The 18,467-nt window shown below is 31.9% G+C and overlaps 1 protein-coding gene across 2 annotated transcripts in view; it reads right to left on the bottom strand.

Annotated features, from left to right (window-relative positions):
• Positions 1-18,155, bottom strand: part of LOC113515937 (protein gustavus) — a 74,696-nt gene extending 56,541 nt beyond the window's left edge. Inside the window, exon 1 of one of the 2 annotated variants that reach the window (XM_026900236.3) lies at positions 17,880-18,155. Coding sequence is in view for 1 of the 2 variants with exons in the window: in XM_031908842.2 (XP_031764702.2) it covers positions 1,734-1,801 (68 nt within the window). In the remaining variant the exon portion in view is untranslated. Of the gene's footprint in view, positions 1-1,733; positions 2,509-17,879 lie in introns of those variants that run through there. The other variant, XM_031908842.2, reaches the window with a different exon arrangement.
• Between the last annotated feature and the right edge of the window lie 312 nt (positions 18,156-18,467).

The raw sequence follows: 18,467 nt of genomic DNA, 5'->3' as shown, positions 1-18,467 counted from the left end.
CCTGGTAGAAAATCGGCAAAGATGGATAAGGATTATAGGATCGTAATCCTATGTTGGCCAATGTTGCATTATGCTCTTTGCCAGTTCTGTGACGTCATGCCACCGAAGCTACGTTACATTCTGTATTTATTGTACATGTGATATCTCACGTGTCCAAACTTTAATACTGAATGATTGTTAGTATTAGTCAATATATTGAAATAAGGTTCAGTTTGATTAAGTATAATACGGATAGCAAACGTTGCACACTAGTTTGGATATTGGTGTCACATGTGTAAAGAAATAAATGATATATAAAAAACAAAAAATCATTCATTGCCACTTTTGTTATACTATAAGAAATACTAGATGATTACTAATTTTGTATTTGTTTAGGTATTATAAAAAATGCTGCGCTAAGTATAAAGGCTTTTAATTTTCCATAAAGTTAAATAAAAAAAATAATAAAACTAAGAAATAAATATTAAGAAACCTACTTACACAAATAAAGTCATTTCAGCATTACATTTTAAATGAAAAATATCTATTGTACCAGAAGACAAAGACGAGGATGATATATTTTCTACATTGCGAGTGAGAGGTACGGACGAATCCCGACAACTCCTAGGGGAGATGAGATAGATTGCCATTGCGGAATGCTCCTCCGGCGAGACAAGTTAGAGCCACAGCTATTTGTCTTGATACTGTATGAGGATAAAAACTGTCATAGCTCTTGTAAGATGTACACTGGTAACAATAGCGAGCATGCATTCTATCATAGCTAATTCATGGACAGTTTGCCACCTACATGGTGTCTCCGGTTACGTTGTATGAACCGAACGACGCGGGTGGTACGCTGAATATAAACTCGCGGTAAATGGAGTATGGTTACTAGAGTTCCATTGTCTCACCATTACGATACAGACGTATATCTCGTCATAATAATAAGAAATAAGGTGTTTAATTATAATTTCAATATAATGAGGATAATTGAAACCATATCTTGTAAAGATGAATATTGTAAAAATGTAATATGATTAAAGGGAGATCTTAAGGGAATGCGAGACTTATTAGTATTTATTGAGCTAAGGAAAAATGTGGTTAAAATATCATGAGGAAATAAGTAAAGAATTTATAAAATGAAGGACGTATCATATACATAAATGTATGTATATACATATATAAGATATATACATATCTGCCTACGTCAATTGATTCATATTGTTTGAAATATGTATAGATAGAGTTTATTTTTATTTTCTATTGCACGGAATGATATCATAAGAACTGTCTTTTGGTATTGTTATCATGTTCATTACTTAACAATAATATTTAAGAACAATTAGTGACCCAATAGTTTTTTTTGTCATTAAATGTTTAATTATACGGTTTCATATAAAGAAACATTCAAAATTTTCAGTCTAATATTAGGTGTACTGAATTTATCGTTTTTGGTTTCTTGTTCTAGTCAAGCACCCATATCCTAAGCTGAATATATTTGAATATGTGATTATGGTGTTGACTATGATGATGCTATTCATAAAATTGATAAATAGGAAGTTCTAAATATACATTTTGTAGGTATGATCTTGATATTAATGTTCTATTTTTTATTAATTGACATAAACAACTTATAATTTAACTTCCTAAATGAGGTCAGCTTATCTTATTAGTAATTAAGTAAAACAGTAAAGGTCAATTTGATTTAAGACACTTATAGTATAACAGGGGAATACGTAGAGCATAAATATTACCTAGTTAGGTCAAGAGCAGCTGGCATTCCAGCCGTCACGAACCACCACGGCGGCAGCGGCGTGTACATCCGCTGCAGCAGCGCACCTCACGTCCCTGCCGCCACAATTCCACCAGATCAGGTCTACCTTATCACCAAATATCACATTTACCACTCACACACGAGACACTCAAAGTGGCAATGTCAACGCAGTGTCATGGTTCAGTGCGCCTTGATTGACCTGATTTACAGATAACGGTGACGCAAAACCGTTTGGCAACTTAGTTTTACGCCCACAACAGCCTCGACGATCCGAGAGCTTTCCGGTTAGTTAAAAAGAAGAAAAAATAATTGTCACCATTGCCAGTTAATTAGTCAATTCAGGAAATAAGTGAAGAAGGAAGCGCTGCCGATCGTGTCGAAATCTAACGCAAAGTTATGGGTGATCCGCTTATCACGACAGCGAAAGACATGAGTAATAAAAATATTAATGCGAAGGGTAGAGTTGAGAGTAGAATTTTTCAAAACTTAGGGGAGTCAATAATTAGAGGGGGCGACTGTGACTGGAGTGAATAAGGGTTAGTTGTAGCGCCAGCGTTGGGGTCGATAAACTTTTTATTTAGGGCCAATAATTTCATTGAGGACGCTGTTGGGATGACTATCGAACGTGCGATTGTGAGGGGTGGGTATGTTGCTTTTCGGGAGGAGACGAACATGTGAGACGATGTTCGCGTGTCGCGAGACGGCGCGAGGCGATCGGCCTGCGTGTAGCTCTATGTCGAACTGACGTCTGACAGCATAGTGGATTGCGAGCGAGCGGAGCGTCGTCGCAGCGCCGCCGCCGTCAGTATCCGCCCCCGCGCCGTTCTCACTGAGCCATGTGCCTAAGTCACCCTATGATAATGTTACCTTACTGTAGCGCTATTTCTCGAACCCATTGTCGAGAGAACATAATCTGAAAAATTCATCTAACATGAAAGGTTTCCAAGACGCTTTAGTAACCTTTTTAGATGTAATGGTTTCTGACATTGTAACGAAATAATGTGGAATTTGATAGGTACTGTACTAAATTTGTCGTTGTACAAGTTATTCAAAAGATAAAGGAAGACTTGTGCGTGATCCATTATTAAACTATCCTTATTATAAAAAGTTTCAGTGGTCGTTAGTTTCACTTTGACAACAAAAATTTTGGGTTGGTTTGAAAATATGTACTGTATAGTGATAGATAAATGTTATGAGAATTAAAAAAAAAATGGTCTGATGTTTTGCAAAAGCATCATCGTAATATAGTTCAATATCAAATAAAATACTAAATGTAATTTATATGTTTCATGATCGGAGAATAGCCGAAAGACCGAAAGTTAAGATATATAAAGTTAGAGGAATAATACCCGATTCCTCAGGAATGGCAACGCCTGGGGGGTATTATGATATATAGAACTGCTTATGTCGACGGGTACCACTTTCCATCAGGTGGGCCGTCAGCTTGTTTGCCATTCTAAGTAGTATAAAAAAAGGAAATGTATTTATTTAAACTGGAGTTTTAAGACTATTTACTTTCTATAACTCACAAATGATCTATTAAATGAAATATGACTCCTAAATCGATTTATTGTTGGCACTTAAGTCTATTTACAATAATTAATAACTGTCGCGGGTACTACACTGAGTAAGTCAAGGATGTTATTGTTAAGATGCTAAGCTTGTCGTGTTACACGTTAAAGCATTGTTGTAATGAAGAAAAATAACTTAGTATAATGAGAATATATATACAAATTGCAAAATACATAAAATATAAGCATTATTCTTGACTTCGTCCGCGGGATTGCAACATGATCACTGACTGGGGTAAAAAGTATCTTATGTCTTTCCTCATCCTCAAATAGCAGGTGTATATCAAATTTTAAAAATGAAGGCGCTATGAGTGCTCAAACTAACAAACTCAATGTCATACTTATAATATTAATAAGGATAATAGGTTTAACAATGGAGCGAATAATGCTGAGATAGTAATGTCATAGTTTTATTGCATCAACCGAGATCCAAGATGTATTTTTAAATTAATTCTTGGTAGAAGAGAAATAGTAGTTTTTATAATTTTAGTTACAAAAATATCGAAAACTGCCCTTTTATAGAACTTATTATATTGCCTAAGGATAAAGGTAATTTTTCTTTATTAGGTTGTAAATACCGCTTCATTTTTTAGTCCGGTATTTTACTAAAATTAATTTTGTTTAAGTAGATTTCATTTACGATACTTAGAATTTTATATAGGCTGCGATATAGTCATACAAAACTCTACTTCCATTAAATTGACTAAATATATGAGATTTTTTTTCTAATTTACAATTTACAAATGATCCAAGGCAATACCCATAGTACCTTTTATACTGAAATAATTAAACGAATCTCTTTATATAGAGTTACGAGCATACAAGTGAAATCAAGTGTAAAATTGATTAATTCAGTGTCTATGTGTTAGAAGAAAACGTAAACTGATTGAATGAATGAAATCCCAAGCATTTAGAATGTTAAAATAATACTGCGATTAGTGGATAAAGTAACTTGTCTGACTTTATATAACGAAGTGCCCGTAGCAACTATTTACAATTCTTAATATAGCCAGGATTTCTTTTTTAAATAAAAAAAAAAAAAAAAAAACAGTATTTAGAAATGTTGAAAGTGCTCAACAAGTCTGAATATTGTTGCCCTCAGTTGCATTGTAATAAATATCAGTCTTAGTGATCAAATAATCTGTCTTATATAGCAAGATCGGTAAAACATCGGCGACTCTTCTTATAATAATTTATCTATGGGTCGCGTTACGGTTATCACAACACCATCAGATGTATTGCTACTTTGTTGATCTTTCCTCTTTGTTGGCATAGATTTGTTTCAAAGACTATTCGTGTTGTAATTTTATTTATTTTTATGCGGCCTTAGAAAGATGTAGATTTCTATAATTCTATCTGTAATAAATTTATTTCCTTATCGGCTCCATATTAATTATTATAACTTAAGATGCTGTGCATTTGCAGAGCAAAATGTTAAATTAATAACATTAATAGCATATTGCCCCGGCTTCGTACAGGTAGATCGGCAGATCTCTAAAGTTTTTTGAAAATAATATACAGCCCGTTTTATTTACTGATAATTTAGCTTTCTATAGATGAAAGAATAATCTATTACAAATAAAAAATATTTCTCATTATAATATTAGTTTAGATATAATGGCATAGGTATTGATAATAATATGTGTAGTATTCATAAGGGAAAAGTGGCATAAAGAAATTACCTTATAGGTAATAAATTTTAGTTTAAATGTTTTTAAATAATTGGAAACCTACGTTAATGTGCGTTACTGATGCGTGGTGTATCTATGTGTGTTGCGACCTTAGTACTTACGACTAAGTGGTTACACAAGGTGAAATTTTGTACGAGTGAATGGCGCTACAAAATAAGGATGATAGAGGACATGCGACCCAAGAAACCTTGGTCGCGTCCCCACAATACTCTTGCGCAATACAAATAATATATGGCAGTCAGTTCGATTAAACATTAAGATTGTATAGGTAAAAAAAAAAAAAATAGACGTAGTCGGCTGATTGTTCATTTGGTTTTCAAATGATCGCGTATTTCACTCATACATAAATGAAGTAAGCAATAAATCTCAAATCGGAAATAATTTAGAACGTATATATAATGTTTATCTTAAATTAATCGGACAGATTGAAATTTCAATGATCATGCTAATTTATTTCTAAAAATTAATATTGCAAATATCGACTATAGGATAAATGACATTTAAAATCACGATTTTCCATTTTTGTCTGAAACATATTTACTAATTTAAGACAGAGAATGTTAAGAATCGGCTCCATCATATTATCATATGTTAAGCAACTTTAAAAAGGTTCTTAATAACAGCTGATTTTTTTATTTATTTTGCCTATATATTGAATTATTCGTGTTAGTGACAGAGGAGTAAACCCTATCTGGGTTTACTTCTCTGTGACTAACACATAAAGCGGTAATACCCCTTCCACATTATAATTACATATATATAATTCACTTTAAAATAATTTATTTTAAACATTTAAGGTGTTTGATAATATCATTAAATAATTAAATTATAATTTATATTCACAAATCACTTTTAATTTGAATAAAACTATGTTAGTAATTTAATGATTGAAAAAACGTAACTATTGATCAGGAAATAATTCTCATTCCTATGAATGTTGCTGTAAAATCATAAAGATTAATTTTAGAGCTTTAATGAACAGCAGTAAGATTCAAATTTAGTCACTTTAATATTTTGGAATGGGTCTGTTAAGAAAATCTTGGTGATTCAACGTAGGTATACATCTTCACAACCTCGACTGTTGTAGCCTTCAAGACTACTTACAGAGGCAACATTGCGAAAGTTGACAACCAAGTACGTGAGCAGATTTTAGAGAATCCTCGCTCTTATTGTATTATCGTTTTGCATTTCTATTTTCCATTCTCGTGTGAAACTATTATGTATATATAAATACATTTTAGAATTTGTCGGTTTAATGTGGGGTGTCGTCGAAACAGAATGAAATTAACAAACGGCGACCTCCGTGCTTTATGAAAATGAAGTCGATAATTATTAGTTTAATTATTTCTTTGCAAATAGACAGAAATTTGTCTACGCATCTGTTGGAGAATGGCAAGGTTAGGTACGTGTAACACTAGAAGAGTATATATCTCTGTCTATAAAATATATATCCAAAGGCACTCGTTTTGAAATGCAATGTGTGGATGCAATCCAGCTGTGCGGCGGGAGGAATAATGATGGTAGACACATACAGCAAGTGGAATCTAGTATTGCAGTCTGTACACACTCCTCCAAATGCATCATATAGAATACAGTATGCAACGCCGTACCTATATTAAAGTTTTTGGAGATAAGTTTTTAATAGCAAATTATTGTTGACTAGTCTTGTTACTTGCTGCTCCACCGAGCGACGTATGTACCACATACCAAGATAAACATTAATTCATGTGTCGCGTTTATGCATGTAAAATTAGCTCCGAATTCGGTTGAGTTCTGAATTACATTCAACGTGAAATAGAATTTTACCATAGCTAGAAGTGGATTCCTGGCAGCTGTATTGCATGATTCGATGTAGGAATCAAAGTTTAGCAGCATAAGGTATTCGCATATTTGGCGATTGGTGAAGGCACATTCCAGAAATTTAGAGTTAGATGGAAGAGAATATGCTTTGGGAAACAGACTTGTTCATCATATACATACTCGTATGTGCTAAGAAAGTTGGCTATAGAAATCTAAACGTATTATTTTCAGCAATAAGGCCGCTTTATTGTATTGATATAAGTTTATCTATTGCTTGTTCTTTTATTCCCTTTGTATAATGATAATATATTCGTAGTAATTAATTATTATACAGGCATTGATGTTTGTACATGAATGAATAAATTAGGTTAGCAAACAAGGAAAATAAGTACAACGGCAGCCGTCGTCATCATAGACATGATTAAATACACTGTAACACTATACAGTATACTACGTAGGTTCGCTGCCATATCCCACCCTTAAAATACAACCATGTAAGCACAGCTGCATGGTAGTAGCACAAATAATATAGGTACTATTATCAGTAGTAACACTAGACAAAGAAACATGCATGTCGGCGAATTTTTGTATTCTGATAAATGAATGACGTACAAGCAAGCATAGGTATGCACTGTTGCTATAACAGCAGCAATGTTATTAAATCATTTGTATAATAAAAAACAAAAACCACTATCCTATACAATACATCACATTATTTCGAGTTATTTACCCTATTTTCAATTAAATTTATGTTCTTTGGTCAGTTTATCTATATACTCGTTACGTATAATTGGAAGTCAATGATGGAATTCAAATTAGGCACAATGTCATTAATATAGTATATGCACGTTGTATTGTATAGGTTGGAGCGATGACATCATAAGAAACAATCGTATATACAGATAATTACAGGCTCTTTTAGGTTCTTGGCGTTTGTTAATGGGTTATACAGTAACAATGCGATATTACGGCCCACACGGGATATTTACATAAATGGTGAATTATGTCCATAAGTTCATATGCAAACAAACGGGCTCAAGTTAACTCTTGAGGTTTCTGTACTTGGCGTAATATTGTAGGTACGATTGTCCATATTCTGGTGACTATGAACATAATTAGTGTTGCCATTAAGTAATTTGGATTAAACTACGTAACTTTAAACCAGTGGACTTGAACAACTTCAAAATCTTGAGCCGAATCTTATTATCTCGTTTAGTATTATAAATGTGAAAGTTTGCAAAAGAGGTTTGTTACTCAATTACGCTAAAACGGCCGAATGAACTTGAATAAATTAAAATTTATATATCTGAATGAAGAGCTCTTTGATAAGTAAAATAGTTAAAAGGCCATTTACATTTGTCTGCATAAAGCTATGAAAAAATGTAGTTTTTGGGGTTCTGATTCTAAACAATCAAGGGTTTGCTATACACTTCGATTGAATTGTATATATGGATTTCTTATTTTAAAAACGGCATTTTCAAATTTTTACTTGGTTCATTATTATGCGGCAATTTCTTTCTAATTTATTATTAAAGGCAGTTTATTTTATAACTTAGAGAAGTAGAAGTTTGGAATTGTCGTTCATTACTAAACTAGTATAAAAATTGGTATGATATCGTTATTAACAATTAGTAAGTAATTGTTCCATAATTTAGATTGCGTCGTAATTTTTTTTTTCAATCAAATACATAAGTGAAGTGACATTTATTGAACCTATCTTTATATCAAATAATGCCAAAACCATTAAAATTTTGCTTAAAAATATATAATAATGAAGTTAATACATTTGTGAACTAATATAATAAAATATAATTTTAAGTAAATTTATAGAGAAAAACAAACAGTACCTAATAATATGTAAAGTAGTATAACTTTCAAATAAAGCTTGAGAATTGTTATTTTGTAAAAGTTATTTTAATACCAAGTTGATATTCTCAGGTACAGTAGCGATTGATTTTTTCAATGAAATAAAGAAATAAAAAAAATTAGAGTTATTATAGCTGATTAAGCATTCAGAAATAATTCTGAGACAAAATGTTGCTGATATTTATCCTTGAATTATATATTCGAGTTTACTTTCAAGGAGACTTGGATTGGGAAGAAACAACGCTAACAATGGCACGTTCAATCAAGTATCAAGCTGTGTAGCGCAATTTGCTGTGTAAGTTAATTAATCTTCGTCAAAACAACAGCCTGATAGGCCGAATATCTAAAAGAATTATGTGACTGTTATGGAATCCTAATATTATATTATATAGTTACGTGCTGTGGTCGTGACCTCGTCTGCATGATGGTCGGAATTCGTAAAATCATTGATGATTCATCATTACTGCCTTGCCTTTTTCCGTTTACATATTTGAGATTACTGCAGTACCTATTTCTCTTCCTTAGGTCTGTCAGGCGCCACACTTTGCCGTACTTTTCATTTATGTATATTATCTTTCACATAGTCCATTCATCTTTTCTTCGGTGGTTGGATTGTGTAAAAGATTACATCCATATAATATTTAATTAATTTTTTTAAATCTTAATTTTATTTCTTCGTATGCCATTAATATATCAAAACAACCGTAAAAATATAATGTCATAATAAGGTGATTAAAAAAGATCTAGATTCATGATCATTTTCTATTCAATTAACAAAGATGTCCATTTCTACGCGACTGGAGTGTTAAAGTTACATTTTATAATTCGATTAAGCAATACTGATACATACACAAGTTTTTAGGATGGACTTATACTGATTCGATTATAAAACTTCGTAATAAACGGTTCAATGATTTTCAGGCAAACATAAATTCTAGAAGTGTCTGATTTATGATCCTTTGTTGTTCTTAGGCTTCCTATGTTTTAGAAAAAAAAAAACCTCAACAGATGTCTCGTCATTACGATTTTATGAGCTACAGTATCTATGAATTATTAATTGCAGTTATTGTTATAATGATCCATTAATAATGGTCTACGTATTGTCAAATCATTTATTGAAAAGATAATTTTAATAAATCATAGATGACGGATATCCTTAACATTACTGAAATTAATAATTAACGACTGTCACTGTATTGTTCGTTTTCGATGGTTGGGAATATTATGTTTGAACTTGTGTCGATGGGTCTGTCTATGTATGAAATTTGGCTGAGCAGCAATGAAGACTATGCCCATATTCTTTATACCAAAATATCACAAAGTATAAGTAAAATTTTTTAACCAGCATGTATTACAGTTATGACATATGGAACCGAGACATGGTCTTAAATATTAACAGCATAAGGACTTTCTAAGATGCTCAGTGAGCTAAAGAAATAGGAAGTACATGATTGGAGTTTCACTGTGCGATAGAATTCAAAACAAAGATATGTACAGAACAACTATAATGATCGGTTAGTTGAAGTGGCAATTGACTAGGAATTAATAATTGACGGCAGGAATAATGAACGCCGGCATGTAAAGACAGTGCAGGAGGGCCTCCGCAAGTATTCTTTCTTTTGGAAATATAGCGACAATAAATATAAAATATTATGAAAGTCTAAAATTTTACAGTTGACTTTTCTGACTGTTACTTCCATCTTTCTTATTTCAGTACTACCTCTACTTACAGATGGTAACTCTCTACTTATAGAGTATAGCCTATATGGTCAGGCAACTATGTTTTTGGTTTCATATTCGTAAGAAATTTCACTATCACTTTTAATTGGATCAGCGTAAGTAGGTATATATTAGTATCACATTAATACGTATTTCAAATTTGAAAGATCTTTGTAAGTTTGTTACTCAAAACGCGCAAATGACTAAACAGATTCGATTGAAATTGTGTACAACGGTAGTTTATATCCTATTTTAACACAAGACACTTTATATTCTGAATCAGTCGGGCAAAGCCGCGGGAAACAGTTACTAGAATATAAAAGCAGAAAACTCTTTTATACGAGTAAAAACAAACTTCTAAAGATAGCGGTGTCATGTTACCGCACATGATGCGGGACTTGTTACTGAATTTTGTTTAATATTAATATTATTTGCGTGGACGGTTTGGTATAATTAGATTCTGTTGATAACCTTTAGATTTAACTTAAACACGGAAAACGCAAATTAGTTTGTTCAATAATAAATAAATTGCTAAATTTATTAGCAAAATGTTATCTTTTTATTATTAACAAATATGTTAGAAAGGGGCGAAACGATATCGGATTCGCATTTACAGGATTACGATATTCATGTGATAACTTCTCATCCCATAAATATTTTTTACTAAACGAAATTAACTGAATATTTATTCATTACTTATCTGGCAACAATTATTTGGATTTTATGCCTCATTCGCTTATTGAAATGCAGCCATTATTTATAGATAAGTACAGTAGCAAAAAGATCGTCTGACTCGGTTCTCTCTGACTATACCGTCTCTCAAGGGAAACGGAGACATAACCTACAACTTGCTACTAAAGACGTGAAGATATACAGATGAAAATATATGTAAAGTTGTAGATATGCAGGTGGATATAATGTTCCTAGTTGGAATAGAAGTTACGAGCAGTAAACACCTCTACCGTAAAATGTTCTAACGAGCGACGTCTTGAGATGAGAACAATAAAGATTAATGACCGTCACATGTATAAAACTGAATTGTCTTATATCTAGCGGGTCATGATGGTCATATCTGGCACATACTTTATGGTATATATGTACTGATTTATATCTATTGACAGTATGTCGAGGAAATATGTTAGTACAAGTTTAATATCCTCTCGGTGGTCTAAGCAACTAGAAATGTAGCCAATATTTCTAGAGACAGTTAGCAGTTTATTTTGTTTGATTATCACATAAGAGACATGGTGTGAATATACAGATGAATGAATTGATGAATAGCTATATTTATAATTAATATATTATTATTATTTATGTAATGTGCAGTTTAACTCAGTTATCTTTTTGACAATTAGAATCTTCTAATGTAAATTTTCTTTATATAGAAATACTATACAAGCTGACGGCCTGCCTGATGGGAAGCAATAAATGTGGTGGATAAAGATGAAAGTGGTAAAAAGTATATGTAATTAACAAATAAATACATATAATAAGTGTAAAAACAAATAAGTAGTAATTTACAATATGAAAATGGCACGCTTTACTGCATCCATCTGGGGTGTAGTAATGCATAATGAATGGGAATTGGTATTGCTCTTAGTTCGAAGATTACATTGGCCTTCTTACTATTCATATAAATAGTAACTATAATATGTTTGCCTTACCTTAAATCTCTGTCTAACAGAGTCACACAAAACTATCATATCATTGGTAAAAAACTGTAGTGTATATAGATTATAGATTGGCATTTTTATCTATTGAATTACTTATATTTTCTAACATTTAGCCTTTAAGATTTCTATGAAAGTAATATTTGTATTTCTGCATTATCACCTTTAATTAAAAAACTAAGGCATTCAAATTCAGGTTGCATGTAATGATTATAGAATCAATAGTACTAACTGATTTTGCGCGGACAAATTCGTGGGCATAGCTATTTAATAACGTGAGCTGTAAAAAATGGCTTTCAGACGTAGAATGTTGACTATTCAAGACAATTCAAGGCCTAGAACAGCTGGCCCTCAGAATTGTGAACCGTCCGCCGGTTCAAGGGCGTTAACGTCAGGTGAATGCCACCAGGCAAGTTTTTTATCATTCGCTTACGTGATGACTAGATTCATCGAAGCCGGATGAACGGCTGGTCTAATATCTAACAACTTCAGTTCGGATTAAACAATTTTTAATCCGTATAATTTTTTAAAATTACAGATTCAACGCACTAAGTAAAGGTGCTTTCGAGCTTCCCCAATTGCTATTCTGAATTAAATAAAAGGATTTGAATAATTAAACCTTCTTATTTGCCGAATAAAGAGGTGAAGGATTATTATATTAACAGGCACCGCCTACGTTGTAATCTACATGATAACTTGGTAACAGCTATCTCGAAACAAAGCACTTTACGGCCATACTTTCACGCCATAGAATATTTTCTCTGGCGTGATGTTCACGAAAAATAAAATAAAGAAATTCCCGGTAAAAGATAACAAGTTACACCTGCAGGGAGCCCGAATAACTAGCTATAACTAGGTAAGAGCGTAAAACCTTTGTTCTTCCTCGACGGAGGCCCGGCTCCACGAAAAATTATCTTTTTACTTTTTTTGCTGAGTCGCTCCCGGGCGACCGCCGCACCGCGGCAGGTAGACTGGTGAATTTAATAATATTCATACGTACAGGTATATTAAGTGTTTGTTAGTATACTTATTTTTACGTTCATTTTTATGGTAAATAAATGTAAAAGACCGTTTCGCAGTTACGGTGTTGAGTGCGTTGTTTTATAAGTATCTCATGATATCTTGTCAGAAAACTTTCAACATATTGAAGAATATGTCAAGAGATTAAGTCAATAGATTCAGAACAATATAGAAAATAATAAATAGGACTTGATAAAACTTATGTAATGTGACTGATAAGTGTAGCCTAAGTTCGATTTGTAGGTACTTTTATCCTTATATTACCACACAATATAAACTTTATGTTTATGTATATACATACATGACAAGCTGACAAGTGCCTTGTTTATATTGTTTTAGTATATGGTTATTACATACATCCACTGTGAAAGCATCTCATTAAGTCTCTCTAATCAGTTGCCTATTCCGTAAGGTAGTACTTAAATAGGAAGACAAGGTCGTGATAATAAATAATATTTACATTACATGTATTTACTTAGATTTTAGTGTTCACTTTTTAACTGTTTTTTTTTTTTTTTCTTTTCATTATGAATTAAAGCCAATAATTTGTTACTAAATGCAAGCAAAACGAAATATCTAAAATATACCTTACTAATGTAAGGTAGGTAGGGACCCATATATTATTGGATGGCCAATCATTAGGCTTTGTTAATTATACCATATTTCTTGGTATCACCACAGATTCAAAATGAAGGTGGAGAAGGCCCATATACAGAAATTTGTGAGTAGGTTTTGATCTGCCTATGCGATTATGAGAATTAGACGTAGCAATGAGCAAATTTGTTTATTTTAGCTATTTATAGAATTACGGGCTATGGTATTTTACTAAGAGGAAAGCAGCAGATATTCACAGTATATTCGTATTACAGAAAAGAGCCTTATATTCTATTTATAATATGAGTTCAAAAGAATCTGTCCGAGAATATTGTAAAGAATCAATCCTCACAGTTATATCTCAGTACATTTGCGAAAACACAATTATGCTTAAAATCCTTTATGAAAATAAGTGTCCATAACCCACCCACACTAAAAACTTACGCCAGAAGGTCAAATTTTGTCGGTAATTACTTCTTAGGAAATTGTTTAAGGTTTTATAATAAACTGCCAATATCTATTCTGGACCTACCTAGAAAGGCATTTTAAAACTGTCATATAAAGGAATCTTTGTAAAAAGTCTTACTGCAGGATAAACGAATATATTAATGACAAAACTGTTTAGACGAAGTAAAATCAAATTAAATTCTAATTATACCGAGTTTCTATAAATGCAGAGTAGTTGCTGTGATTATTTATTTATTAAAACACTAATATTTTTGATATTTCAATAAGCAATTCTTTCAAAATTTTCATTTTTATTATATTGCGATTGATTGTTATTATCAATATGAAGTTTGCAAGCATCTTTGTATCCATTCACATTTATCTTTTTTTTTTATTTGTAAATTCAACTATTGGCTGAGTTTCTGACTCGTTATTCTCACTTGAAATGCATTCCGAACTGGGCGTTAGATTAATAAACAATGACTATTCGAAAAAGTTTACTTATGTTTATGTGGAGAATAGAATGTTAAATTTCCGATCAATTCTCGTTTGCCGTTAACACGTTAACTATCCTACTTAATACGTAAGACCGCAAAAGTATTATTCTGTGGGGAAAAGTTCTCCCTTATCATGTCAGTTCGAATATGCGTAGTAAGTGGAATGTGTTACTATCACCACAACGACAATACAGTCTATAATAGCGATTTCTAAAGTGGGTTCCCCGGTACCTACGGGGTCCGTAGAAAAGTCACCAGGGTTCCGCGAAATCATTTATACAATAAAACAATTTCATTCTTCACATTAAAAGTTAAAATAAACAGTAAAATGTTCCAATTTTAAAATATTTGTAATAGTTTACGTTCGTCATTAAATTTGTGTCTAAGATTTGTAATAATTTTATGTGAGGTTCTATAAAATAAATGGTGGGTGTTCTGTTACAATACCAATGACAAACTCCAGCTGATTTTTTTATGCAGTTCAGAATGGTAATCAAATTGACGGCCCATCTAATGCAAAGTGGTAACCATCGCTTATAGACATGAACAGTCCCTTGGACATAACAAAGTATACTGTGTCACCCATGATACCCATAATGCGTTGCCATTCCTGAGGACTGAGATGTTATGCCTCTGTACCTTGTAATTTCGTTGTCATATCCCACCTTTCAAACACAAAACACAGTCATACAACTGTTTCACGGCAGGAACACAAATGGGACAAAGACAGATGACTTTTGTACAAAGTCTCCCTCTGGTTAAAATTATAATTGTAAACATATTTTTTAATATGCTTTAATTTCTACTCTAAACTCTTTGTATTAATTATATTTTTAAACATGTATAAACTGTTATAGTCCTGATGTTATACATAATATCTCTCCACTGGTGTTACAAGTACCAATTGGCTATAGTAATCTCTTATCATTAAGTGGGCCATATGCTTGTTTACCAGTGTTGGTTAAAATATATTTTTTATTGTACTATAAAATACAATAATTACTTTAGATGATTTATTTATTTCTTAATGTGATTAGTAGATAACATTTCAACTTCAATTATGTAAATTGTTGGGCACAGCAAGTAGGAGAGACTGGGAAAACCCTTTTTCACTTTAGAAATAGTTTAAGAGTTTGTTACAATATTAGCCAGTCATTGAAATTGTTTCACAATAGGTACATATTTTCTGTATTATTATTATTATTCATTATTTAAGTATTGATGTATATCTATTTATACTGTAATTGTAATTAGTATTATATAGTAATTTAATATATAATATGACTAAAGGTGAACTCATCTTTTCCTTCACATTAAGATATGTAAAATAGTAAGCTAACATCAATCATCTAATGTGATGAAAAACCTGATAATCAAGTTGGATCTATCTCTAAAATCAAAATTTTATTTAGCTACTTATAGTGATATCATTACTTCAAGGAATAAAAGAGTAAAATTGATAACAGACTTGAGTCAGTATTTTAAATTAAGAACAACTGTGATGTATGCATCAAACATCTTAAACAGGAGAATTAATTAATAGATAGGCAGTAGTTGTGCTAAGGCGTTGTACAAATAAATTATTCTAAAACTAAATTTAGAAATTCATTTCAGATTTGAAAGGCATCAGTGTATATAAGTTTAATTTCCGGATGGGACCCCCTCCTCCCTCGGTCTTAATGAGGACATATCTGTACTTTTAGGCATGATTTTGTAAAGCTTTATTCACATCCTGAGCTGGGCACTTGACAATTCTGAGGTGAGCACAGCTCTCCCGGTCATCCCCTTATAAAAATAGCTATGCACAAAGGCCTCTGATATGATTTAAAGGACTACATAGATGTGTAGTGGCTTAGTCGATAAATTTTTACTTTATAATGTTAGCCACTAAAAACTAACTAACATGTGCTAAGACAAAATTTGCATGCCTTGAGATAAGGCGAAATGTGCAGCCCAGTTACCATTTAAGACCTTTGTACCACATTTCGAGCAAATAAATTATTATTATTAGGTACTATCAAACATCAATTTCAATCAGTTAAAACAGTTTAGTTGAAGAAAACTCTAAGAGTAGGGCTTTTGCATTTTTCTACAATTTTTAAACATAGATATTTACAATGTACAATAAAGTATATAAATAAAGAAACTGATTATCACTATGTAAGTAATAAAATTGCTAGATTCTTTTACAAACTTTTCATTTATAATTGTTGAATTAAAAATATTTAGAATAAATATTCCTTATTACAATTTGTTATTTCCTTGTATATTTCGACTAACAAAACAAAAACATATGATTCATATTAAACAACAACTTTAAGCTAAGAGCTGGTTTAATATATATTAACAATTGACAAGGAAAATTATACTCTGTTATTGTTCTCATTCCTTGCAAGTAGGTTATGGCACATTCAAATTTTAGTTTTGTCATTTAATATTGGTAGGTACAATGTCCATGTGGTATTGGCATAGAACAGCCCACCCTTTCTTTTTTTGTAGGTACCATAACAGACAACTAAACGAATTTAATAGTAGAGGGATAGGCAGCAGCATTCCTCTCAAAACATTTATAAAAGCCTAACTGCAGTTTTCAACTCATTTGTCAAGTATGGTAAATACTGGGAAAACTTCCCTTACGGAGAAGGATTATGTTCAATGACGGACAGTTAATGATGGCTGAAATGATGGTATATTATAGTTCATTACAAACGCATGTACTTTTTAACTTCAACTTTCTGTAGTTCTTACATTTTACATTTTAATGCAATAGAATTTAAAGGAAAGAACTAAATATCTAGACATAATATTGCACTTTCAATTAGATACATCTATTCTGAGTTTTCAGAATAGTTTTACATCATTCAGGAAGCGACGTGAATTCTTGGGAAGCATAAACTCCGCCGGCGTGGGGTTCCTTGTTTATTTTTAACCCCTCATGTACTATATCCATAGGTTTTTATTATGGAACTTGGGTTTTATATTAAAGAAAGTCAAGCACTAGTAGGTTTGGCGTATGTTGTAAAATAATTATAAAGTATTGTAGTTAAAGTAATTTTATGTATTTTAGACTATCGACCCACGAGCGGCGTAATTTTTGTTGTTAGTTCACTTACAATCAATAAAGTATTTATTGGCTATTGTGATATTTTATAAAACCGAAATTAAAACTAACATCCACCGGTAATCGATATTTGAAGATTCTTCCTCTCCGCAACTAAAGCGTCTCTAGAAACAATGAAAACATTTTTTACCTTCGTTTTCGTGACTCCACGGTGCCGCTTTAGTTTCCCAGCGCTTATTACAGTTACTCACAGCACTTATCATCACAATACTATAAATACTGTAATTGCTATATCTACCATTAAACGTTAATTATTTTATAGTGAGTTGAGTAACTTAAAATATACAAGCGGAATATTACAAGCAAGGGTTTGGGACATGACACAAATCACAAAACAAACCAATAGAAAAAGAGAAGGAACAAAATGCGGGGCGCATGCGTTCAATGGAAACTATGTCGGCAAGATATCGGTAAAGCAGCCGTATTGTTATTTTCATCAATAATAGTGATGCCCACATTAAACAAGTCGTTGTTTCGATTTAATGTAATGGGAATCCGATTTAAATAAGGGTTTAATTTCAATAAATAAATGAAGCAATTTATATTTTCCTTGAATTAATTATACGAATAATACTTAGAATAAAGGTTATAGGTAATCAGTATCGGTATCACCGCATAAATAAATGATCATCAGTGTTTAAAAATAGAATAAGCAATTATAAATGACAAAATCGAATATTATAGTAACTTAATTTTATACATTATTATTATTAACAGA

Source organism: Galleria mellonella, unplaced genomic scaffold, assembly GCF_026898425.1.
Source record: "Galleria mellonella isolate WM207_F2 unplaced genomic scaffold, CSIRO_AGI_GalMel_v1 utg74, whole genome shotgun sequence".
NCBI lineage: Eukaryota > Metazoa > Arthropoda > Insecta > Lepidoptera > Pyralidae > Galleria > Galleria mellonella.
The sequence above is the reverse complement of the archived record's forward strand: the minus strand, read 5'-3'. Positions and strand labels throughout refer to the sequence as shown.